Source organism: Argentina silus (genome assembly GCF_951799395.1).
Source record: "Argentina silus genome assembly, chromosome: 6".
NCBI lineage: Eukaryota > Metazoa > Chordata > Actinopteri > Argentiniformes > Argentinidae > Argentina > Argentina silus.
Window position 1 is genome coordinate 22,809,244 of NC_139660.1, and position 24,853 is coordinate 22,834,096.

At 44.2% G+C, this 24,853-nt stretch overlaps 3 protein-coding genes across 4 annotated transcripts; 1 reads left to right on the forward strand and 2 right to left on the reverse strand.

Annotated features, from left to right (window-relative positions):
• Nucleotides 1–8,014: 8,014 nt before the first annotated feature.
• Nucleotides 8,015–14,291, reverse strand: LOC310805586 (mitochondria-eating protein-like; the record flags this gene model as incomplete). 2 transcript variants are annotated; one of them, XM_083671333.1, is made up of 9 exons in its annotated part: nt 13,646–14,291; nt 13,388–13,483; nt 13,145–13,279; nt 12,568–12,799; nt 12,002–12,160; nt 11,309–11,484; nt 10,876–10,999; nt 10,478–10,543; nt 8,015–9,403 (listed from the first exon to the last, which is right to left on the reverse strand). In XM_083671333.1, the coding sequence occupies exons 1-9, from the start codon at nt 13,756–13,758 to the stop codon at nt 9,347–9,349; spliced, it is 1,158 nt and encodes a 385-aa protein (XP_083527459.1). In that variant the 5' UTR covers nt 13,759–14,291. The 2 variants fall into 2 exon arrangements, with proteins under 2 accessions (XP_083527459.1, XP_083527460.1); XM_083671334.1 differs by lacking the exon at nt 8,015–9,403 and having other exon boundaries at nt 10,457–10,543.
• Nucleotides 14,292–16,095: 1,804 nt separating this feature from the next.
• On the reverse strand, nt 16,096–18,178 carry LOC310806333 (mitochondria-eating protein-like; the record flags this gene model as incomplete). Its single annotated transcript, XM_083672385.1, has 3 exons — nt 16,096–16,256; nt 16,789–16,894; nt 18,092–18,178. 3 exons carry the CDS (start codon nt 18,176–18,178, stop codon nt 16,096–16,098), a joined length of 354 nt encoding a protein of 117 aa, XP_083528511.1.
• Nucleotides 18,179–19,671: 1,493 nt separating this feature from the next.
• sgcb (sarcoglycan, beta (dystrophin-associated glycoprotein)) lies at nt 19,672–24,273 on the forward strand. The gene is made up of 6 exons (XM_083671202.1): nt 19,672–19,732; nt 20,785–20,994; nt 21,253–21,438; nt 21,776–21,967; nt 22,280–22,411; nt 22,741–24,273. Exons 1-6 carry the CDS (start codon nt 19,718–19,720, stop codon nt 22,945–22,947), a joined length of 942 nt encoding a protein of 313 aa, XP_083527328.1. The 5' UTR covers nt 19,672–19,717; the 3' UTR covers nt 22,948–24,273.
• Nucleotides 24,274–24,853: the final 580 nt, after the last annotated feature.

Sequence of the window (24,853 nt, forward strand, 5' to 3'; positions counted from 1 at the left end):
CCAGGTTACACAACTCAAGGACTTCACAAAACGTTTTACTGGCCATCATTGCTTGTGAAATGCCAGATGTACAACCATGACAGAACAGGGAAGAAGAAAAAAAACGAAAGAACGTTGACAAATCTCTGCGGTGGGACATGGACATGGAGATGGCCAAAGAAGAACTAGAGGATGTGAGGTGCGTTGATCTCCTCGGAAACAGAGAGAGAGAGAGAGAGAGAGAGAGAGAGAGGAAGGAAGTGTGTTTTGGCTATGGTACAAAGGAGGCTGATGGAGGTAGAAAAATCAGAGGACGGGCTCATTGTAATGTTGGATACCATTCCTCATTCCATTCCGTGCAGTGCAATGAGGCTGTCCTCCGATGTCTGCCCTCCGCCAGGCTCCCCTTGTAGTAATCGCTGGCCGGTTGCTCGGTCGGTCTCTGACCTCACTCACTGGAGCGGTAGTGATGGTGTGTCACGCCTGTTCGAACTCTCTTCCTCAGGGTCTGGCAGGACCGTTCATAATCACGCCCCCCCCCCACCCCACACACACACACACACACACTATGACCTCACAGACTCAGCAGTGCCTAGAATTGAGTGCCTAGCCAAGGCCCAGGGGTGTTGCACCAGAGGCACAGCAGTGGGAGAAAGACAGGAGATTGGGGGTGGGGGGTAAGTGTGTGTGATACAAACACACATAGTGTATACTGTAATACATACAATGGGGGCTGTGTGTGTGTTTGAACAGTTCCCTTGCGAGACTTGGTAGAGACACTTGTTAGAAAGATTTCGGTTTGTATTGTAAGACTGTGCATAACGCACTTGACTATTATTTGTTATTGTTACCGAAAATTGGGCCAAGTTTAGTTTTGTTGTACTGATTTGCACCACACAGTGGATTCTTTTGTTTAGACACTCGAGGAGTAGAGGTGGCTGTTCTTGCCTGTATTTAAGTTTTGTCCGCTGCATTCGGCCAGTGAGGTTTTGTTTTCGCTTTGGTTTTGTTTAAATAATGAACGTTTAGGTTTTGCTCGCCTTTTATGAGCTCTCTTTTGGTTATATTTGTTTGTTTGAGTTGAACAGCCCCTGCCAGCCATTTTTCCTTTGTTGTAGCCACCGATTCTGTGTCACCCTTGTTACCTTTTATAAAACGATCTAAGTTCCTTGTTAATAAAATAACTATAATTTACCAAATCCACCTGGTTTTATGTTGCTTCCCTTTCCCCTAGCGAGCCAGGTTGTAACATAAGTGTACAATACTTGTACATACAATGTATGTAATTACACATATACAGTACAGTATCCACCTTTTTGAGCACTCTCTCTTTCTCTCTCTCTCTCTCTCTCTCTCTCTCTCTCTCTCTCTCTCTCTCTCTCTCTCTCTCTCTCTCTCTCTTTCCCCCCCCTCCGTGGCTGGTCCCTCCCGTCATAAAACAGTCCCTCCTGTGCAACGGTCACTCTGCCCTGCTCTGGTCCAGATGTGTTTAACGGTCCTTCAGGGCCAGCGAGACCCAGAGTGTCTCTGCACTGCAGAGGCCTGGAGTCCAGTGTGTTTCCTGACTCCTCCAGTGAGGGATGACTCCATCAGAGAGCAGGCTGGCTGTGCACCCAAACCTGCCACGCCCTGCCTCTGTCTCTGTCCACTCCTCACCAGAGCCATGGTCTCTGGACCACTGCCATGAACCAATGACCTGTCTGAGAGGAAACACAGCCCAGTCAACCATGTCATGTCTGTCTGTGAGAACAGATTGTACGATCAACCCTAGATGTGATGAAGTGTTAATCTCCAGAGCGAACATATTCTGCAAAATTCTCATGATCAAGAGTGTATTGTTGTTTGGAAATTTGGAACTATTTTGGCAAACTTCTCTTGCCCTTTTCCTTGCCTCTCTTTCCTCCCCTCCCCTCCTTCTCTCCCTCCCTGCCGTTTTTCCTCCATTTTCATATTCTCTTTGATTTATGCACTGTGGTCCGGTCACCCGTAACGGTGTCATCATGTGCGGTGATATACGACCCTATTAAAGTTCCCCTGGTCGTCTGACTCTGGGGCCAGGGTGGGTACTACTCGAGACTTCCACTTGGAGGAGAGAACCTCAAGGCCGGCCAAAACCGAGCACTGAGCTGAGAAAGGCCCGGAGTGTTTGAGAGGAAGGGCAGCATCATACGGTCTATCAGTGTTGAAACAGAGCTCAGACACTGAACCGGAGGCCCTATTTAGACACACTCCTTTGAATCTGCCCAGGAGAAACTCCAACTACAACAGAGTTCCTCCAAGTTGGATCATGAATGAATGTCTCACTTCTCCCAGCAGCTGCTGAGATGTCCTCACCCAGGTTCAGAAGGAAACAGGAGTCTCACTGTCCCCAACTACCACAATACATCTCTATTCAGATAAAGAGTAAAGCAACTTTTTCTACTGATTCTACTGTGATTGCTTGTAGCTATTGCTATGTCATGTCATTGAATGTTTTTGTGCAGCAGGGGGGATATAGGGTCACGTTCTTGTGATAAGTGAGGAGGTCTGTGAGAATGGTCCTTGCGGTCTATGCTGGAGACCCAGGTTCAAACCGCCTTTGTTACCAATGCTTGGGTGCATACACTATATCCCCCCCAAAAAAGTTCCTCTATGCAGAAAACAAAGTCCTTAAAGTCAGGAAGTGTTTCAGAAGTGTCCATAAGTCAGTGATTTGAGGGCCAGTAAAAACTGTAGATCTTTGTGGCACATTGATGGTTTTAATGCAGACAAATGTTACAGGACTGAATGGGTTTGTGACATGTGGAGCCTCTAGAGAGGGCTGAGCCCGGGTGAACAGCCTGAACCCAGTCAGCTCAACTACACACCTGTAGTATGACCGTAGATCACATGTGACCTGTATGACCACATAGATAGATCCCAAGTGACCAAACAAGTAAGTGTAAATTATTATTCTGCACCAGTACCCCCCCCCCCCCCCCCAAACTTGACCCCGACACCCGACCTGGACCTCTGACCCTTGAGTAAGCTGTAATAACACCCATGAGGTTAGAGTTGTAATGTATCACCGTTTGTAGTTAAATGTTCCTAATTTCCAATGTTCTATGTTAATAATGAAGAATGAAAATATTCCTCTTTCTTTCTTTTTCCATGCTCCCAACGGTGTATTGATTTCCCAGGTCTCAGCCTCTCAGATCCCAGCAGCCTATAGAAAAGAAGGCCATGTCTGAGCTCATACTCTGTGCTGAAGAAGGCTTGATGGCGAAACGTGTCCACAGTGACTATGCTGATTATGCATTAAACCATCATTTTTGTTTCTGTTTGACCATGCTGGGCCATGTTATTGACTTATTGGATCAACCCTGGGCTATACAGCACCCGAGGACACTTTAATCAAAACTGAACTTTTTAAGTCGAGCACGTCTTTAAACAAAGCTCATACTGTTTACTAAAAGCATCTACTACATATTAGCAATACTATTTAGAGCCTTCTGTTCAGTTAAATGTATGTAATAAGCGACACTTTCACAATTGGTTCACTTTTGCTACTGTGAAAATTGAATTGTGGGTCTAAAATTGGATTAGTGTGCAATGAATTCATACTATATGGAAAGGCAAATCTAGCATGACATCCTGGCATTTTATGCATACTCAATTTCGTAAAATGTTGCATACTGCAAAACTTCCTAATCTTGCATACTGAAAACGCCTACTAAATAGGATGCAGTATGAACATTTGGACATGGCCAGAGAGTGAAAGATAGAGTGAAAAAGAGGGAGTGAGAGAGAGAGAGAGTGGGAGAGAGAGAGGGGGAGAGAGAGAAGGAGAGGGATGTCACTGCATGCATTCATGGACCTGTCCCTCCTTGGAGAGCTGTGGTAAGTTATAATCCTCAGCGGAGACTCCCTCTCTCCCCATGTACCACCATGTAGGGCTCCAGGGCTAACAGGGTCTGTGGTTGGCCCTCCATGACCACAGCATGACAACGGCTGACCACAGCACACCTGTGTAAACATTCCACAGTCTGGGAGACGGAGAGCTCTCACTGGTGTTGTGGAACCAGGAACGGCCTTGAAGGACCAGTCCCATCTCTACATAGTGGTTGGCGATGGGCCTGGGAGCCAGGAGCTGAACCGAGGATTGGACCACACCAGGTCAATATAGGACATTCTCTGTGTGGGAATGTGGTGAGGGAAAATGGCGGAAGTTTCCATGACATCCCTAATGGAGGGTTTCTTGCATGTTTCTTGCACGTTCCGCACCAGAGTTTTTCTATACTTATTCCCCAAGTCTCTCAGCATTCAGCGTTCACTATCATGAGGGGTTAAATGAGGATATTTCAGTTTGCATGGGGAGATGTTTTCGAACTGGCTGACTTTCCAGGCAGCCATGACATATCATGGCGTGTTTGCGTAGGATCCATGTTTTACATCAGAGCAATATTGACAGGGCAGTTACCACAACATGTGGCTATTTGTATGTGTCAGGTTGAAATCCATTAACTGTTACTGAAGTTGGGACCCTTTCCAAAACATGTAGGTCCACCTCCCCTATGTTCTCACGAGTACAGTACATATGTAAGTCAGGGGGGGCTGGTGACGTAAGTCCATTCACAACTTCCTTTTAGACGTCCGGGACAGCTGTGTTCCTATGATCACTATGATCTCTGATCACAATCTCAGCATCCACCAACACCCCCCCCCCCCCCCCCCCCCATCTAATCTCACAACAACATCCACACTCACTCAGAGAAGACCTCTAATCAACCAACAAGAATTACAACCAGTGAACCTCTAAGACCTCCGTCTAATCAACAACAACAAAACAGGAACTCAGTACCTAATCAACAAACAAGGACAACAAGTAATGAACAAACAAGCACAATCTCGTCTGTAAACAAGATATATAGCCAGTGAGCTATGAGCGAAGCGATTTAATCACAAACAAGCCCTGGAGGTTGTAAGGCCCTGTTTGCACTTGAGAGGGTTTACACAGTCAACAGTGCCATGGTTATTGCCCTGTGAGGAGATCAGGGGCAGGACTAGGCAAGACCTAGGGAGAGGGTGCACCAATTAGTACTGTGTTAATGAGTGGTTGTGAATGCTGGATCATCACAAGGCTGGCATCACCACCGGAATATCTTAATGAGTGCATTCATACAGTATGTATACACAGTGCACGCACACACACACACACACACACACACACACATTATCTCTCTCTCTGTCTCTCTCTCTCTCTCTGTTTCTCACTAATGCATGGAGGGGCTTGTTCCTTTTCTTGCTCTTTCCTTTTCCCTCTCCTCATTTCTCTCTCCCTGCCTTTCAGTGTCTCTTGATGGAGGTCATGGTTTAGGCCTTCGTTTAATTAAACACTCACATACACTTAGCTCCAAGTTGCTGATGAGCATTGACTTTGAGAGTCCAAGTACAAACCCAAACTTCCCCTCTCCCTTTTTTCCAGCTTTGAAAATTACTTTTGGCTCCCGAGAAAACCATGTCCCTGTGGAGCTGATCCTGAGAGTCCTGCTGAGGCGTCCCTTTACGGTGGAACAACAGTGCCATCTACTGTCCGTCAGATAACTGTGTAGCAGAGGTGATTTGGAACTATGCTTTTGTGACGAGTAGCCCTGCCTGAGAGGCATGTCTAAACTCAAGTGTCGCTCTCAAACCTTGAGGGTGTCCTATCGGTCTAATGGTAGATGCTTCGGTCATCCATGTGGGTGAGACTCGGGTTGGAACCCTGTCTGTCACATCTGCAGCACTGACAGAGGCATTCAGAGGTCAAGGGATATGAGAACAGAGGAGAATCACTGAGCTCCTTAGCCTGATGAGACAGTCAGTAGAATAGTGGAGTATAGCTTTGATATTGTTCATTTAGCCACACCTCTGCTGGCTTCTCTGGGAAGGTAAGCAGGGTATGCCTTGGTTGATCCTTGGATGGGGTCCAAAACAGGAGGTGTTGGAAATGGAGTTGGAGAACAAGAGGGTAGCATTCCTCCCTCTGATCTTGGGACCTCTATGCCCCACAGGGCAGTGAACGGGGCACTGCCTTGCAGAGGTAGCGGCCCTTCGGATAAGATGTTAAACCGAGGTTCTGAGTTTGTTAAAGATCCCATTGCACTTACCCCAATCTGGGGCTTGTACAATCATGGCCACCAAATCATCCCCTGTTTTCAATTGGCTCATTCCTTGCAACTCTTTCCCAGGTCAAATGCTGCAAATGAGAATATGTTCTTAGTCAATTTACCTGGTAAAATAAGAGTGAAATAAAGAATAAAAACATCATAAGGAGCAGGACAGTTTCTCTCAGTTCTTTTAGAGCATCGCAATGGGCATACTGTAGGTGACATTGAAAGTCATTGAAAGGTAGTTTGCTAAAGTGGTGAAGGAGGGAGTTTGGGGACCACAATGTTCTTTGCAGTAAAAATAACTTAAATCAGGGTTCTTTGAGGACACAAAACACTGCATGCATGAGCAAAATAGAGCAGGGCTTTCATGCTGAAAATTATAAAAGGTCTGCATATGAATTCATAGCACGTCTGCATGCATTACCAAACAAGCAGTGCTTTCTAATTTTCCTGTCGGCTTCAGTCCTGAGCCATTCTGTAATTACACATTGCTGCAGTCTCTGTACAAACCACGCTTTGGCTGGGGGAGAAGGGAGATTAGGCAATATACTGTAGACTGGCAACGGTAGAGTTTTATTTGTATTTGTTCCTTAATCAGTCTTCCTAAACAGTGTGTCCCAGTAACTTACTCACTGATCCCTAGCTGTCTCTGTTCAGTCTCCAAACTTCCTGTCTGCTTGGAACATGGAACAGCACTGCTGGCCAGAAAGTTGCGCAGCCATGCTTCCAAATCATGTTGTTCTCACCCCTCAGGTCTGGAGAACATTAGATTAGTCGATCTGGCTTGGATTGAACTGGATGGAGCAATGTCAGAATGTGCTCGCAATTTCATTGGATGTTAAATTCCAGGAACCCCCCCCCCCCCCCCCCCGCACGCGCAACATGCCCGAGGAATGATTGCTTGGGGTTATTGGCATCGTCTTTTCCAACCAGGTCGGACTATTTTGCAGAGAGTTGTTGCCTATGCTAGCTTGCAACATTGAAGAAAATGGAGGAAAATCTTAGGGTAAAACTGAAAAGGTAAAACCGTTTTTGTTGGACCTCCGCTCAAGCAACGTATTTGATTGGTTTGACGTGGCGTGAGGCGTCACTCATTTCAAACAGGTTTCCACCCCTTTGAAGCTACTTTCTGCAAAAGATTTCCCCAGGCCTTCCAAACTACTGTTGGAAAGCTTGTTTTCAATGAGGTTAGCCAGAAACCAACACAGTCTGCAAATTAAATCGTGTGCCTATACACGATAGTACACATTACCAATTGCGTGTCCTGGTTGATGCATATAAGATATTTTTTGGACAGTACGTCAACAACTGATAATAGGCTACTAAGAAGTGAACCTTTATGAACTTTGAATTGTGTGGGGGTTAGCAGCATCAGGCATTAACTTCGAGTAGTTAAGTTTAGGGTAAACTGTCAGGGGAAGGCATTAGCCAACATTAGCATTAGCAACAACAATTAGAAAATATTGTTGTCTATAGCGCTATTCGAACCAGCTATCTGTGAGTTGCAAGGAAAGTTGTTCACTTTCACTTGCCAGTATAGCTATGCATAAACCAGGACACGCAATTGGGAACGCGTACTATCATGTATAAGCGCACGATTTCAGTAGGAGACCAGTCTGCCAGAAACACTGACTACACCCCAACATCCACCCACAGCTACACCTTATAAAACAGCCTCAAAAAAAATGACAGGGGAGTCGTGCCACAGAGGATGCCCTTGATACAGTTTGTTTGTCCACTTCTCAAAATGGCGACCTGTCATTATTACAATATAACCCTGTAATCAGCTGGTTTGGGTGTGTTCAGTGTGACATGACTGACAGAGGATGAGGGAAAGAAGAGTTATGACATTGGTTTAACACAAGAACTCCATAGCAAGCATTTTTCTGAATATTTTATTCCAAAAAAGTAATCATCTATAAAAGGCACAATACATTTGAAAATAGATGTGCTCTGTATTCAGTAACAAACACAAAGTAAAGTTTAAGCTAATCTCTGTGTGGTTTCATGTGTTTTACTACATTTAGCATTCAGTACATAACATGTTCAAACAGTTCAAGGCTAAATTATACTATACCATCTAATGATGTGAGCTGCCAAAGACAAAACAGTGAAAAAAATATGAAGTCAGGCTCCACATTTCAATGATTACAACCTGGTGATTTTGATTTGCTTTGATTTGCTTTTGGATCTCGTACTTGTGCGTAGCTTTCTTAGAATACACTCTTTAACACATAAAAGGCATATTTTCTTCGGTAAACCATTTCATAAGCTGAATAACATGTTTGATTACTCTCGACACTTCAATCAATCTAATTCCATTTGCAAACCACAAATCGTATACCACAGCACCAAAAATGATAATACACAGCAACTGATTACTTCATAACACATGTTCTCAGGAATACCAATCTCTCTAGTTTTTGTGGAGTTAAAAAGTTCTGACTGAACTTTAGCACCATGTGTTTCGACATGAAAAGCATTGTTATGACAACAAACAACATACAGTACATGGCTACGTAGGCCTGAGAAACAGAGGGAGGGGTTTATGTCACCTGAGTCTGTACAGGTGTCAGGTCAGAGAAGTTTAACTATAAAAGTGTTACTGTGCAGGTCTAATTTTCTATATAAGTAATAAATCAAATTACTGTCAACTCCACACTCTTACTGGCGTAAATACTGGAGTTGGATAAAAAAAGAATCACACATACACACATATTGGGCTATATTTTAACGGAATAAAAAACAGTCGTGGGGGCTCTAGGGGTCTGAAATGTAATTGCTATTTTCAAGGCCAGAATTTTTCAGCGCAACTGATGGCACTTGACCTGCATATTGTTTTACCAGCACTGTGGTAATTTCACCTTTTTACCGCCGACACAATACGCTTGTGTTTGGACTTGCGTCCATTTTGCACTGGCTGAAAATAGAGCCCATAGTCTAGTCATAGTAATACAGCACCTTCAAATGGTTGTTCAATCAGACACTAAAACTTGAGCATGGAGCATTTTCTTCCAGTACATTGTAAACTAGGAAGTGTCTTCAATGATAAGAAGGACTAAATCTAAATGTCTAAATGCTATTGCTAACAATGCTAACAATAATATCTAACTATCAAGTAATTACAACTGACAGAAGAAGAAGAAAGATAGGGTCCAGTCAATTAAAGCTCAAAAACAGACTTTTGTTTGCATACAGTACATGAAATAGATAGTGAGGATGTTGTACTTCTGCAATCATAGATCAATGGTCTGGGTTCACAGATGGCTAGCTGTGAGCCGTCCAGGAGAGGGGCTTCTGCCTCCACTAAAGGCCTGTGAACAGAGAGAAAGGGGATAGAAGGAAGCGGTGCTGTCTGTTATACCAGAGAACCTATATATACACAAGAACTCCCACTCCCGCTAAAACATTGTATTTTGTACCAGCATGGGCATACATGACGGTAAGGTGAGAATGCATGGGGTCCAATGGAGTCCTTTTATTAAATTGTTTATAGATATTTAATGGCAATCTGACTTCTTTCCAAGGACAGTCCATATACTGTATATGGTTAATGATGCAAATACATAAATGTTTACAATATTCTGTTTAGTCAAACATTTTGACTACATCTTTAGTGTGACATGTATGTCTATATTTGTCAGTCCAATGTCAGTTGAGATTTTACGAACATTTTAAATCATGTGAGGCACACTTTGATTAAATTAATTATGGAGAGGATTTTATCCTTTGACTGCATTCCCCTGTGCATTCTCTCCTTACGTGATGGGCGCCCTCTGCTGCCACTGCCAGAGGAACTGCAAGTTTTACTGACTTGAATGGGAAAGATAGGAAGTGGCATGACTGTTCTAAAAGGCCTGTGGTTACACTATTATTTCCTAAATCTTTGGAGTTGAGGTTTAATACTCTCCCAATAAAACAATATAGTCTGGGATAACTAGGTATTGTTCACATTCTGTTTCATTTCACTGATCCGTCTGGCAAATAAACAGGCCCTTGGAAAACATAAAATACAGTCGGACGAATCAACATACACTAAACAACTATGGGTGGTTTGGTGGGTCGTGGTTTGGTTTGTTTTTCGGATTGTTTGAAGGTTGACCAAATCACTACAAATCACTTTTGCGCCACACCCCTAGACTCACACAGTTTCACGAGGGGACTGATATGTGAAGTGAAACAGAGTGAACATCGCGATCACAATGACTCCCTCAGGCTACTTAAACCAAGCAAAGAAGTAGCTGTACTGTACTTACCCTGAGGGCCCGTGGTTATGAATGCATGTTGTTTAGTGGCAAGAGAGATACGATTCTTAATACAAAAAAAGTTTCTTTCTAGGTGTGCCATGATGGTTTGAGGGGTGTGTGTTAGTCGTCGTAGTGACTTACTAGAGTGCGAGTCGGGCTGCCTGAGCGAGAGCGCACAGGACTGGAGCTCCTGCTTCTGCTCCTCCACTGCAACAAGAGACACACAATCTTACCATAGTGAACCATTAGCCACAACAGATATTACAACCATCATTTACCTTGTTTGAAAGAGCATGCATGACCATTATTTATTTAAGAGTCGACTGGATGCTCATTGCTGAAGCCAAAGCTAAAGATTACGTTGTTGTTTTGAAGGGAAGGGTTTGAAGGAAACAGAGTGTATAGATGATTGATGACTGTTGGATAGATGATTCACTTACTTAAACAAACGTATTTGTTGTAAGTCGCTTTGGATAAAGGCGTCTGCTAAATGCCATGAATGTATATGTAAATGTAAATTGAGTGTAGTGTGTTAGTACCAGAGCTCCTCTCCTGGTGACGGCTTCTCCCTTCACTATCACACTGTCCACCTCCACCAGCGCTGGCCACACATGGTACACCACCAGAGGAGCCGTGAACTCAGAGTCATAGCTACGACGATACCTACGCAGAGAGAGAGAGAGAGAGAGAGAGACAGAGACAGAGACAGAGACAGAGACAGAGACAGAGACAGAGACAGAGACAGAGACAGAGACAGAGACAGAGGAAAAACAAATGAGATGAGGGTGACATCTAGTGGTAGGGATAGGAACATCTAATTTCTTGTTCTTTTCTCCCACAAGCTTTCATGCATTAATGGACCCCATTCTAATCTCTGAACCCAGAATGTGTCCTGTATCACACTGTATGGTAGTCTGTGCATGACTATAGGCCCATGTATGGGAATAGCCAATTGATACTAAGTCCACTGACTTGTTGTCGCTGTAGAGTTCTCCATCGCTGGTGAAGGCCAGGTCCAGAGGGGGGTCCAGTGTCTGCATGGAGAAGCCCACCCTGCACATCTCCCTGATGAAGCTGCTGATCAGGACAAAGTCCACCTCCGGAGGGAAGGAGATCCTCGGGTTCACATTCATGGCACTGATCACATCCTGGGAAACGCACCACATACAGTCAGATCTATACGGCCCAAATTAATCAATCACTACGCAAGAGTCGTGAAATTGAAACGGAAAAAGTAACTGCAGTACAATCAGGGCCTGCGTCTCAATCCTTCACCCCTTCCCACAAAGTGTGCACCAGTCCACTACCCCACATATTTAAAAGCGTAGGATTGGTGTCATTGATTTTAAATCCATGGCAGTATGCACAAGTGAATATGCACATATTCCAAAATATGTTCTTTTCAATAAATTAAATAAAACCCTTTATACAGGACAGTACTGTAGCCACGTTATGTTATTTGTTTACATGATAATCATATTCTTGAAAAAGGTAATCAATGTTTACTATTACGATTTTCTATGATAAATGTCACATTACCCAATAAAAAAGATAGATAAGCGTTTTGGAATCAAAGTGGACACTTCAGGGAATCTTGGGACAATTAGGTGTATGCAGGGAATATGTTTTTGTGATATGTCAGCTTGAAATGTACATGGCACATACATTAACGCTGGCCTGCACATCGTAGAGGTCCATGTTTCGGACAATGTAGTCCACCACCGCGTCCTCCAGCGTCTCTGACCCCAGGTGGGATGGGGACAGGGTCTTCCTCACGCGCAGCTTGAATTGGCGGTAGGCTAGCTTCGCTGCCTGGAAGGACTCCTGGTAAAGGAGAAGAAGAAGATAGGTAATTTATTATTTGTTTTTGCACACACCCCCTACCAAGACAACACACACGCACAGGGAGAACAGAGCTCTGGGCACAGGGTCAACCATCGTCAGGCACCCCTGGAGCAGTTAGGGGTTAAGTGGCTTGCTCAAGGGCCCAGAGGCAGTGTAGGCACCTTAGATATGATGCCAGCAACCCTCCAGTCACCAGCCCACATCTGGCTCCCTCCTGGGGTGGGGATCAAACCAGCGACCTATCGATTGCTGGCCGACCTCTCTAACCTCTAGGCTACCTGCCGCCTAACAAACACAGCCGCAAGTGGATTGTACCGTTAGTGTCCGAAGAAATACCAAGAGGCCAAATCCTCTGGAGAAATACACAGAGGCCCGAGGTGTCGTACCACAGCAGCGATGAAGATGATCCTCTGGACCATCTCCAGGTCGTCGATGTAGCGTCGCAGCAGGCTCTGGGCCTCCAGGCGCTCCACGGCGTACAGGTCACTGAAGCGTGACACCAGGCGGGCGTGGCGGGAGGAGTTGGTGAGCTGGGCGCGCGTGGGGGACTCACTCCTCAGGGGGCTGGTGGGGCGGCTGCGTCTGAGGAGAGGGCTGGGAGAACGACTCCTCACCAACCTGAAAGAGGAGTAGGAGGGGACGGTGGGACGGGGGCACGGAGACGTATGAGGCACAAGAATTACATACAACAAGACAATCAGAATACGTTTTCAGTGTGTGTGTGTGTGTGTGTGTGTGTGTGTCTGTGTGTGTGTGTGTGTGTGTGTGTGTGTGTGTGTGTGTGTGTGTGTGTGTGTGTGTGTGCAGTGTTTTAAGTAAAACCTTTCATAAGAACAAGTGCAATCAGCAGTCACAGTACTTTTAGCTCAATGTGTGTGTGTGTGTGTGTACTTTTAACACAATGTGTGTGTGTGTGTGTGTGTGTGTGTGTGTGTGTGTGTGTGTGTGTGTGTGTACACTCACCTCTCCTGCAGCACGCTCTTCTCTGCAGTCAGGTAGGACACCTCTTCCCTCAGCATGCGTACCTGCCTCTCATAGTCATCCAGAACATCCAGCTTCCTCTTATAGATCTCCACCTGCTCTCGGGCTGCACGCAACCTGACACACACACACACACACACACGCACACAGTTATAAACACAAGAGGACTAATTAATACGAGTATGAAAAAGAATAATGTTTATAACCGTATTCTATATCACTCACTCTGCTTTCATCAGAAGTATCTCATCCTCGGTGGCTAACAGAGTTGTTGCTGACTGGTTTTTTGTGTCATCCAGTTCTAGTTGAGCATCTGCCAGTCTGCAAATGAGTGAGTAAATAAGGCAAAAATCACATGAATTTGTCTTAGACACTCAGATTACAACACTTAGTCAGACTAACGATGCCTGGTGATCAGATTCAGGTTTGGTCAGATTAAAATCAGTATAGTTTAGCGAGTTCTGTTTATCACTGCAGACTTACTCCTGTTTGACAGAGTCCAGCTGCAGGCGAGTGGAGCACAGCTGAGTCTCCATCTTCTGCACGTCGTTGTCATAGGAGGCCGAGAGCTCCCTGATCTTCCTCTCCTTCTCCATTGACTCCTAACAAGACACACAAACAATAGAATATCGTTGAGTAGAGTAAAATAGAGTACAATAGAATAGCTTTATTTTCCCCAAGGTAGTCTCCAGGAAGATATCTGGCTCTACATGTTGCCATTTACATTGCCATCACTAAAGAGGGTGAAGTGTATAGATAGATAGATAGATAGATAGATAGATAGATAGATAGATAGATAGATAGATAGATAGATAGATAGATAGATAGATAGATAGAAGAACAGTCCAGTATGATTTAACATCCCCCAGCCTGACTCTGATCACCCCGATCGAGCCAGGAGGAGGAGGAATCTTATTGCGGCAGGCAGAAAATATCTCCTATAGCGCTCCTTAGTGCAATGTGGTTGTAGTAGTCTGTTGATAAAGGAGCTTCTCTGCTCTGCCACAGTGTCATGTAGGGGATGGGAGGGATTGCCCATGATGGCCAGGAGTTTGGTCCTCATCCTCCTATTGGCCACCTCTTCCACAGTGTCCGGGGTGACACCGAGGACAGAACCAGCTTTCCTAATGAGCTTGTTCAGCCTCTTGGTGTCAACTTCCTTGATGCTGCCCCCCCAGCATACCACTGCGTGCAGCACTGCGCTGGCCACCACTGACTGGTAGAACATGTTCAGCAGAGTCCTGCACACACCGAAGGACCTGAGCCTCCTCAGGAAATAAAGCTGGCTCTGGCCCCACTTGTACAGTCCAGTTTATTGTCCAGGTGCACCCCCAGGGACTTGTAGCTCTGGGCCACCTCCACTTCCTGTCCCTGGATGGAAACAAGAGACAAGGGGACCCTAGTTCTCCTAAAGTCCACCACCATCTCTTTTGTCTTGCTGATATTGAGTAGCAGGTGGTTCTGCTCACACCACTCAACAAAACTGTCCACCAGTCCTCTGTACTCGGTCTCCTGGCCTCCACTGACACATTTCACAATAGCAGAATCATCCGAGAATTACTGCAGGTGGCAAGTATCTGTGTTGTGCCTGAAGTCCGAGGTATAGAAGGTGTAGAGGAAGGGAGCCAGAACTGTGGTAGCTGAGCAGGGCTGGAGGAGCTGGGGGGAGGAGAAGGAGAAGGAGGATGGAGTGGAGAGTCATTGGTGGAGCTGGGGGGAGGGAGATAATGAGCCCCTGAGTCAAACCTGTTGAAGAACTGGTTCAACTCATCGGTCCTGTCCAGATCTCCAGCCACTTGCGGGTCGTTAGCCTGTTTGTAGCCGGTGATCTCCCTCACGCTGCTCCACACCTCTCTTGTGTTGTTGTCCTGCAGGCTGTCCTCCATTTTCCGCCTGTAGGTGTCACTGCTCTCCTTCAGCTTCTCCTTGAGCTTCCTCTGCACCCGCTTCAGTTCTTCCTTGTCACCAGACCTGAAGGCTCTCTTCTTGTTGTTGAGGAGGGCCTTTAGGTCACTTGTAATCTAAGGCTTGTTGTTGAGAAAACACTGCACCCTCCTAGTAGGTACGGTGTTCTCCACACAGAAGTTAATGTAGTCCGAGATGCAATGTGAAAGACCATCAATGTCCTCCCCATATGACTCACAGAGAACTTCCCAGTCCGTTGTCTCAAAACAGTCCTGCAGAGCCTCATCAGCCTCCTGTGTCCATCTCCTCACAGTCCTAGTGCTTCACAGAGTGCTGCTGGACTAGAGGCTCATACATGGGCTTGAGGTGGACTAGGTTGTGGTCCGACGGGGGGGACGGGGGGGGGGGTGCTGTAGAGATGTAGGCGTCCTTTACATTAGCATATAACAGGTCCAGTGCTTTGTTGTCGCAAGTGGGGCACTTCACAAACTGGGAGAATGTTCCCACTGTTGTTGTCAGGGTGACATGGTTAAAATCCCCGGAGATTGCAATGAATGCACTGGGGTGCTGGGTCTGTAGACTCTCTATAACAGCATGCATAGTCTCACACGCTGCCTTCGCATCGGCAGAGGGGGGGATATATGCGACCACAACAATAACGTGAGAACTCACATTATTGTATATATATAATATATAATATGGCTGAAGTCCTACAGCCAAAAGTTCAATGTCTGGGTTACAGACGCTTTCCTTCATGTGAATATGGCCAGGATTGCACCATCTGTTGTTGACAAATACAGCAACTCCTCCGCCTCGCTTTATGCCGCACTGGTGGTGAATCCTGTCCGCCCGCACGTATAGTTTGAATATAGAACAAGTGTACAGTAAACATTATCAGTCTAGCTTCTTATGGCTCTGTGTTTATTTGAAGGCAACTTTGTAAATCTGTATGGCAAGACAGATCATTTACCCAAGTGTAAAGCATGTGACATACAAACAGACTGTTTGTAGTAGTCCCCTCCCTGATGTCATCGTGGGGGACAAAAACCACAAGAGTTGACAAAGGATTTCACCTGAATGAGGTTGAGACTGGTGTCGTTGGTGACAGAGGAGGTTGCCATGGAGAAGCAGGTCCCCAGCCATGGCAGTAGGCGGGATTTGAGTGTGTCCACTCCGGCATAGTGACCACCTGACTCACAGGATGATAACACATCGTCAGACAGTGGATAACACTGAAAGTGTGTCATATCATGCTTAAAAAGTGGCCTGTGAGCCATCATAGTATATGAATGGATATAAAAACAATAAATGCAGGTGTGTGGGCTCTCTCTGACAGCCTGGGTCTTTTTGGATAAGGTGAAGGAACAACATAGTCTCCAACGGAATACGTTCTGGGGGATCGTTTCTGCAGACCAAGGAAATATGGGAGATCGTATTATCTGGCTATACCAGCATTAACGTAAAACTATACACACGTAAAACTAAAGATACGTTGCGTAAGAGTTACGTAAATTATAACTTGCATGGCTGGTTCCACCATTCTGCCACCTCGCCTTCCGTATTTACCTGCTAAATAATAGTATAGTTAAATAATACGACCACACAGACCGTATTCTTTGGTCTGCAGAAACGATCCCCCCAAACAAAATAATAACGGAGACTGGGTTGTGAAGGAAGGGAATGAGGACATAGTACCCTAAGGAGATATGCCAAGTACAGACCTTCTCTAGCAGTGAGGTTGAGGAGGGTGAAGAGCTGGCCCTGGATCTTGGAGGTGAGCTCCACCAGCTCACAGCACCTGTTCAGATTCTGGTCACAGGAGATGACCTAGCAAGGACGACACACAAATACGCTCTGAGAATTAAGAAGCCGAATGGATGGCCAAATCATTTATTTTACAGTCCCCTTCATTTGTATTTATTTATTTTACCAGGTAAGATGATTGAGAACTTATTCTCATTTGCAGCAAATATCTGCACAAGAGTTGCAGAGGACAGGAGAATGGATGAATGAGCCAATTGAAAGCAAGGGGTGATGAGGTGAGGTCATGATAGTATGAGGGCCAGGACAATAGTGTTCATAGACGAACACTTGCTATAAGTGCCATGGGATGCCATTTCGATGACCACAGATGTAATACCTGGTGTTGTATTACATAGTAACAGTAATTAACTTTATATAACCTTAGAATTACTTATTTAATTAATAATATTGTACAATTTTTATTTTACGTAATTCACATTGAATACCAAATACCAGATAGGGATTACAAAATAATTCAGACAAGTAACTAGTATTATATTAAGTATGGCACTCTGAAGCCATTAACTGCATAACTAACTGGTTCTCTAACTCACATTATCGGGGGCTTCCAGAAAATGCACTGTTGGTTTAGAATGTTAACAATGTTGTACAGGGCAGGAGTTTTTTATTCCGCACAGCAGTCAATAAATAAATAAATAAATAAATACAATTCTGATATTTCCACCAGGAAGCTGGCGGGGGCGTGCTCGAGCTGAATGCGCAAGCAACACGTCAAGGTCTCACGGTCGCCATGACGACTGGCGTCCATAGTAACCAAACTTTGCCGGGAAATCAATGTCATCAAAACAAGTGAATTTCTTTCTGTTGTTCCATTTTCATTCCGTTACATGGTTTCAAAATCCGTTCCAATCCATTGTTATACTGTAACTAAAACTCCACTCTGTCGAAAGATGATATGGACTCTTGGTCAATTGTGACAGCACTTGTCATTTTGAGTCAACAGAAACTGGCTAAATCAGGTTCTAAAAAAAAAAGAGATGAACACATTTGCTGAATAAAGTACGTGATAGAAGCAGGTCTATCCATAGACATGCTCAATTGTTCCGTACCAGTGTCAAACGTTTTCTTCCTCATAATGATCTAGACCACTATTTAATCTAGAGAATGTTGGCCTAATTGGTCATTGCAATTACAATGTTTACTACCAAGTGACTATTTGGACAGCAGATTTAGGTCAGTCATGAATTATTTATGACTTACATGATAGTCTTTGTACCAGGACTCAAGTTTGTCCTGGAGAACGCTGAAAGAAGAAGTGTTCACCAGCCTCCTTAGCGAGTCAGCCATATCTGTGAGTGTCCGCCTCCCTAATCCTGCAGGGTTTAAACTGCTCCGGGACAACCGTGGGTTTAATCTGGGGCGTGAGTATTTATACCCGCCGTAAAAAATGATTGCCCTTGTTGTCCACCTTCGATACGTCGGATGCCAAGCACCCCCTCCGTTGTAGCAACGCCTTTACTATGAAACAAGACTCATTGACTCGAACCAGTATTGCCTTTAGTAATTGTCACTCGATTTACTGAAAGAGAACTAAGAACTCGCAGCCGACACACTCCGTTCCCTTCAGGTGTGTGTCCTTTATGATGCAGGTGTATAGGTGTCGTCTGTGATGTCAGTGAGGCCACTGTAATGTCATACTGTCAAATGACACCAGACACAGAGAACCAGCATCCGAGTTAATTCCGGTGACATTGCAGCCTAATCAAAGTAAATGTTGCCAATGCTCTGGATTGAAGCAGATTATAAAGTCACCCGGCCGAAGACACTGGCAACAAATACAGAACTGTAAACTGTTTTGACAGCAATTTCATGATTAAAATGTCTTTCTACAATGTTAACTTCTCTCTCATGTGTCCCACGTTTAATCATTTAGATATTGCTTTAGTAAGTAGCTAAAAATGGATTATACACAATTAGTCCCTGTATTCAATACTGGGGTCATGCATAAAGTTGAAAAATGTAACACATTCACCAATCACACAAGCTACTGCTGTTTTGTAGGAAGGAAAAATAGACAGCAGCAAGTCTGATAACATATGTTTACATCAATAACATGACGCAGAGCAGACTATGACAGGCTATGAAAGGGAGCTGTTTTAATTATCAATAAATCATTGTTGAGAATAGTATTGGCTATGATAGGCCTATAATAATAATAATAATAATAATAATAATAATTATTATTATTATTATTATTATGATTATCATCATCATCATCATCATCATCATCATCATCATCATCATCATCATCATCAGTAGTAGTAGTAGTATATACATATTATCATAATAATTATTACGTATAAAAAACAACAGAAATTATTATAGTTATTATTGTAATGAATTACGATCGTTATTATTACATCATTATTATGACATTATTGGCGTAAAATGTATGTTGGATTATGTCCTCCAGGCCTATCTGTTTCTCGTTTATTGTAGAAACCATTCTGTCGTCGAAAACGCCCGAACATGGACACTTCACAAGAAGTTATCCATGGAAAAACTGAATGGACATGCTTTATGTGGACTTTCCTATTTTGGAATCCTGCTGCTGCTCTTTCCCATTGGCTGGTTAAACTGGAATGAACCATCTATAATAAACACGGGCAGCTGTACATTGGCATTAGAAATGTAACATTCCGAAAAATGCTCCCGGGTTCTGTCTTATTTCATGTTTTTGCACGTATAATCGCACCATGATATATCTCCGTCTGAACTAAGGCTTGTCATATCATTAGGTTAGTTTAGGATCGGTGCAGTCCTGGTCTCTCACCGTCTTTCCCGAGTCCCGACTCCCGAGCTGTCAAACCGAGAGGGAGGGTCAACATGGCGTCTGAACAGGTCTGTTTTTAATAAGAAATAGTGTTGTTTTGGTATTTTCTACTCCGTACAACCTTTCCGACATGGATCGTTTATAATCTGGCAATTTATTTGCGACATTATCCTATTTTAAACGAAAGCAATTCTTTTGGGCGTCGTGAAAGCGCTTGCCTGAATAAGATACGTTTGTAATTGCTCTGGAAAACTGCTTATTTACTGTATGTTTTTTCAGATATGAGTACCGCATAGCATGAATGTAGCTTGTAGACTGATTTGAACATCGACATTCGCTTTTATGGCTGAAAATGACTTGTCATTTATTTTTAGTCATGCTCACAGACAGAGAGACTCGGGTGTTTAATTGCGTGCATTCCGATTCCAGGCGAGTCTGTGCCCCTCTCCGGTGACGCCTGCCTAAACTATAACAAATAACGTTGTTACAATGTAACAACTACAATGTAACAGTTACAATGTAACAACTAGGGTACATTTCAACCGGGAATAGGTACTAGGAACTATCAGGGCTCATGCTGAATCTCCGCTCTTGAGGGGGGGGGGGGGGGGGGTTCAATGTGAACAGGGTTTAGGGCTTGACCAAAGGAGTCTCATAGCCAACATTTGATGGGATCATCCACTCAGATGTGTCTGTTTTAGTTCGTATTAGTATTGGGCCCAGTGAAGCACCCATTAGTCTTTTCTAACAAACATTCAGCAAGAACATCAATGACCTAACTCGCTCTCAGAGTTGGTTAACTCTCGAGGTTTCCACCGGGTCTCCATCGAATTGGGTAAATTCGCATTTAGCTGTGGTGCACCTCACTGCTGGAACAATCTGCAGAGAACGTTTCAATTGGTTGCTCTGGTATCGCTAGGGCAGTTTAAACTTTTGATTGAGGACCTCTTTGTTGAAAAAAAGTGTTTGTTTTCCTTGATTGTGTTTTATGATGTTGTAATTTTGCATGTGTATTATGTATTATTGTAAACTGTGTGTATGCAGGGCTCCCTCGTAAAAGAGACCACGGTGTCAATGGGACTCCCTGCTAAAATACAGGTTAAATAAATGTGTGTTATAGGAGAGTTCAAACGGGCCGGTGAAGAGGTCTATGAGGGAGAAGGCCATGGACCGTCGCTCCACCAATAAGGAGCACAACAGCAACTTCAAGGCCGGCTATGTGCCCATCGAGGAGGAGCGCCTGCACAAGACGGGCCTGAGGGGACGCAAAGGCAACATGGCCGTCTGCATCATTGTCCTCCTTTTCCTGCTGGCGCTCATCAACCTCATTGTGAGTGTCCACCGTGACACGACAGTCTGCGTGCTCTGGTTCATACATGTACCCCCTGATGTTCCCCTTGTATGTGAATTTGCCTAATAAGCATGTGAGAGAGAGTTCTGTTACTGAACACTCTTAGACTGCTCTGCATGGTATGGATGATGATTTTAGTTATGTTCAAAGTGGTTCAACTAATTCTGATGATGATGATGATGATAGCCCTGCTGTTATTAAATGGAATCAGAATACTCAAGATCACTGTTCTCTCAGATCACTCTGGTGATATGGACAGTGATCCGCATCGGGCCGGGGGGCTGTGACAGTATGGAGTTCCATGAGAGCGGGCTGCTTCGCTTCAAGCAGAAGGCTGACATGGGGGTGGTCCACCCTCTGCACAAGAGCACTGTGGGTGGCCGGAAGGACCAGGACCTGACCATCACTGGCAACAACAACCCGGTGAGTACACACACACACACACACACACACACACACACACACACATACATACTGTACATAACTAGTGACAAGCTTTTGCTTGCACAAACACCCAGACAATAATATAGACAAATTCAAAATTGTAAGAAAAAAATTAAATTAAATTAAAACTAAAAGCTTCTTTTCGGTTTATTGAGAAACCACTGAAAATAAATGCCATCTGCAAACCTTGAATTGTTATTTCATTTTGCTTCCTGAATGAACTGAATTGAAACGCATTGACCCCAACCTTGCAAGACACACAGTTCTAAGTCTGATTCCACCCTTTCATTTATGCTTCTACATGATGTTGTCCCAGGTGGTGTTCCAGCAAGGTACCACCAAAATCAGCGTAGAAAAAGAGAAGACCTCCATCACCAGTGACCTGGGCATATCCTTCACTGACCCCCGCACGCAGAAAACGTTCTTCAGCACCGACTTTGAGAACCATGAGTTCCACCTGCCCAAAGGAGTCAAAGTGCTCAGTGTGAAAAAGGCCTCCACGGAAAGGGTATGCATCTGGGCAATAAAAGCGACCATTTAATTTACCAGCATATTACTGGCATATTGCATGGTAGAGCCATTAAATGATCTGTCAAATGTTTTCTACAGTTAATTCCTCTCTCTCATCGTTGAATGGATAGTTGTCCCTGTAATATTGAATAATTGGTTCTGCACTATGCGTAACCTGATGTTTGAGTTCGAAACTACAGCCACGTTTACGAAAGTCATCCCTGGACTCTTCAGTGGTGTTCATCACTTGTTGTAATGAAGGGTCTCTGAGGAGGTGGTAGATCTCTGAAGACTGCTTCTCTACTTTCAGATCACCAGCAACAGCAGCTCTGACCTCACCTTGAAAAGTGACGGCCGGGCCATCGTCCGCGGCAACGAGGGGGTCTACATCATGGGCAAGACGGTGGAGTTCAAAATGGGAGGAGACATTGAGCTCAAGGCCGTGAGTGTGACCACCTAAGCATCTCACAAAAACCTCACAGAAAATATGTTTGTAGTGTATTATTTTAGAGTCGTTAATACACTATAGTTGTCTATTAAACTAGGGTTAAAGATGAACAAGATGTGGCCTGGGGTGGTCCAGTGGTCTATAGCACCACAGCCTACAGTCACGCATATCCCCATGTCGGCATGGGTTCGAATCCAGCCCATGCCCTGCTGACATACCCTCTCCTGTCTTTCTCCACTATCTCTGTCCAATAAAAAAATTGCCCCACTCCAAACAATAACCTACAAAAAAAGGTGAACAAGATTCTTCCTTTCTCCCGACAGGAGAACAGCATTGTTCTGAACGGGTCCGTCATGGTCAACATGTCCCGCATCCCTAACTCCTCGGTGGGAGGAGACGTGTATCTCAACGACGGTCTCCTGAGGTACAAGCTGTGCATGTGTGCGGACGGGACGCTGTTCCGCGTCAAGGTCAAACACCCCAACATGGGCTGCCAGACCTCCGACAACCCCTGTGGGGCCGCCCACTGAGAGACTGGGACAGCAAATGATGGCACACCATCATCCAATCAGCAGCTGGTTTTTAGTCTGGTCAACAGTGTTCAAATACAATAAAACAGCGTACAGTACAGTACATATACACATCAAATGTCCCTGTGACACACACACACACACACACACACACACAAATGTTCAGTTTATTTATCTGCAGTGTCCTCTTTGTTTGTTTGACGGTAGGATGGTTTCATATCTGCTTGGCCAAAGATGTCAAAGTGTTTCAGTATTAATCCTGTATTATCATATTGTTTAGATGTACAGCTCATTATGTTACATGAATTAACAAAAGAACAGCAGGACTTTACTCTCCCACCATTTACACACACACACACACACACACACACACACACACACACACACACACCTCTCCTTTCTCTCTGACAACAGAGATGGTGTGATAGAGAACAGAAAAACAACCCGTCCAGCATACCGTCCAGTATTATCTTTTCGGGGTAGTTATCTTGATTTTCATTTGCTCGATGTACAACTCTGCAGGCAGCTAGCTGTCATCAGGCGCTGATCACTCAGTGTGGCCCATTGCATTTCTTTTGGACTGTGGTTGGTTAGTTCAATGCACAGAGACCAATGAATTTCAGTTGGTTGGATATGTGCAGGGCTTTTCACGCAATAACTCAAACATAATTGTATCCAGCCAGTATTACTGATTGCAGGAGAGGATCTGTGGATGTTTGGAGGTCTATAGTGTTGATTTCTGAGATGAATCTCTACATAACTCTCTAATAGCTCTCTAATAACGTCCTGTTTGTGCCAAATATCTCAGTGTCCTCGCAAGAAATTAGATTGCAGTGTTTTAGTTACAATAAAGTGAAGTGAATTTTCAGCAGTTGTCCATAACATCATATTGCCTAAGGCACATGCGTGCACTAAGTTACATTACACCTGTTTTTAGTTTTTGAAACGGTGGTATGACATGAAGCAAATGTGTTTTTTCTGTTATATACTTTGATAATGTGGTTTGAAACGACTTATTATTGAGCGGTATTCTGTGCAATATAACATGAAGCTCGGCACATGTGGCAGTGCTACAAGTGTGATGTCTATTTATCTTTGAGTTCATCATCTGTTTTCATACATGCTTATAGTATGTATTAGGTAGTGTGTATAACAACGTGCTTGAAGAAATACAGTTATCACTGTCAAGCAGCAGTATGGACTCAATGCTTCTTTTAATTGATGATGGGAATCCATTGTTTTCCAATGGAATCTTGCCAACAAGCCTTTGGAAAATGTCCATGGTTTCACTTTCATGTTTGTTCTAATAAAGGAATATGCAGTGTTTGAATAGTAGTGCGCTGTAGTTTGTTTTTCTTTTCTCTTCTCTTCTTTTCTTGTCTCTTCTCTATATAAAGTAGGAAAATGACCCCATTTGGTCAGTAGCCTATCCCACAATGCCTACTCGAGGGATTTATCTAGTGTATCTAGACTGTAAATGTAGTTCACATTGTGGGGCAAAATTATTTATAACAAATTAGTTATAAATATAAGTTACTATCCTTTGATTTTATAACCAATAATAAATGCAGTCTGGGCTTTGTTTCCCTCATCATGAAGCCTTCTTGCCTGTCAAGAAAAGGAAAACAAAACCCTGGTAAGCTATTAACCGAGCTATGTGAATGATTGAGGGAATCTCCATAAGGTTTTCCTGTATGTCAGCTTGGGGAATGTGCATGTTTGACTCAACATCGCTAGCCCACACACTCCAGACTTTGATCACAAAGTCAGCACTGAGGGTGGAGAGTCACAAGTTCGGTCACACTTGGCTCTATACAATGTGGACACGCAGGGGTGAGTTGGACGTTTTTTCGTTACTCATATTGCTAATCGTGTGTGTCTTGTAATCAAATAAAACACTGCAGAA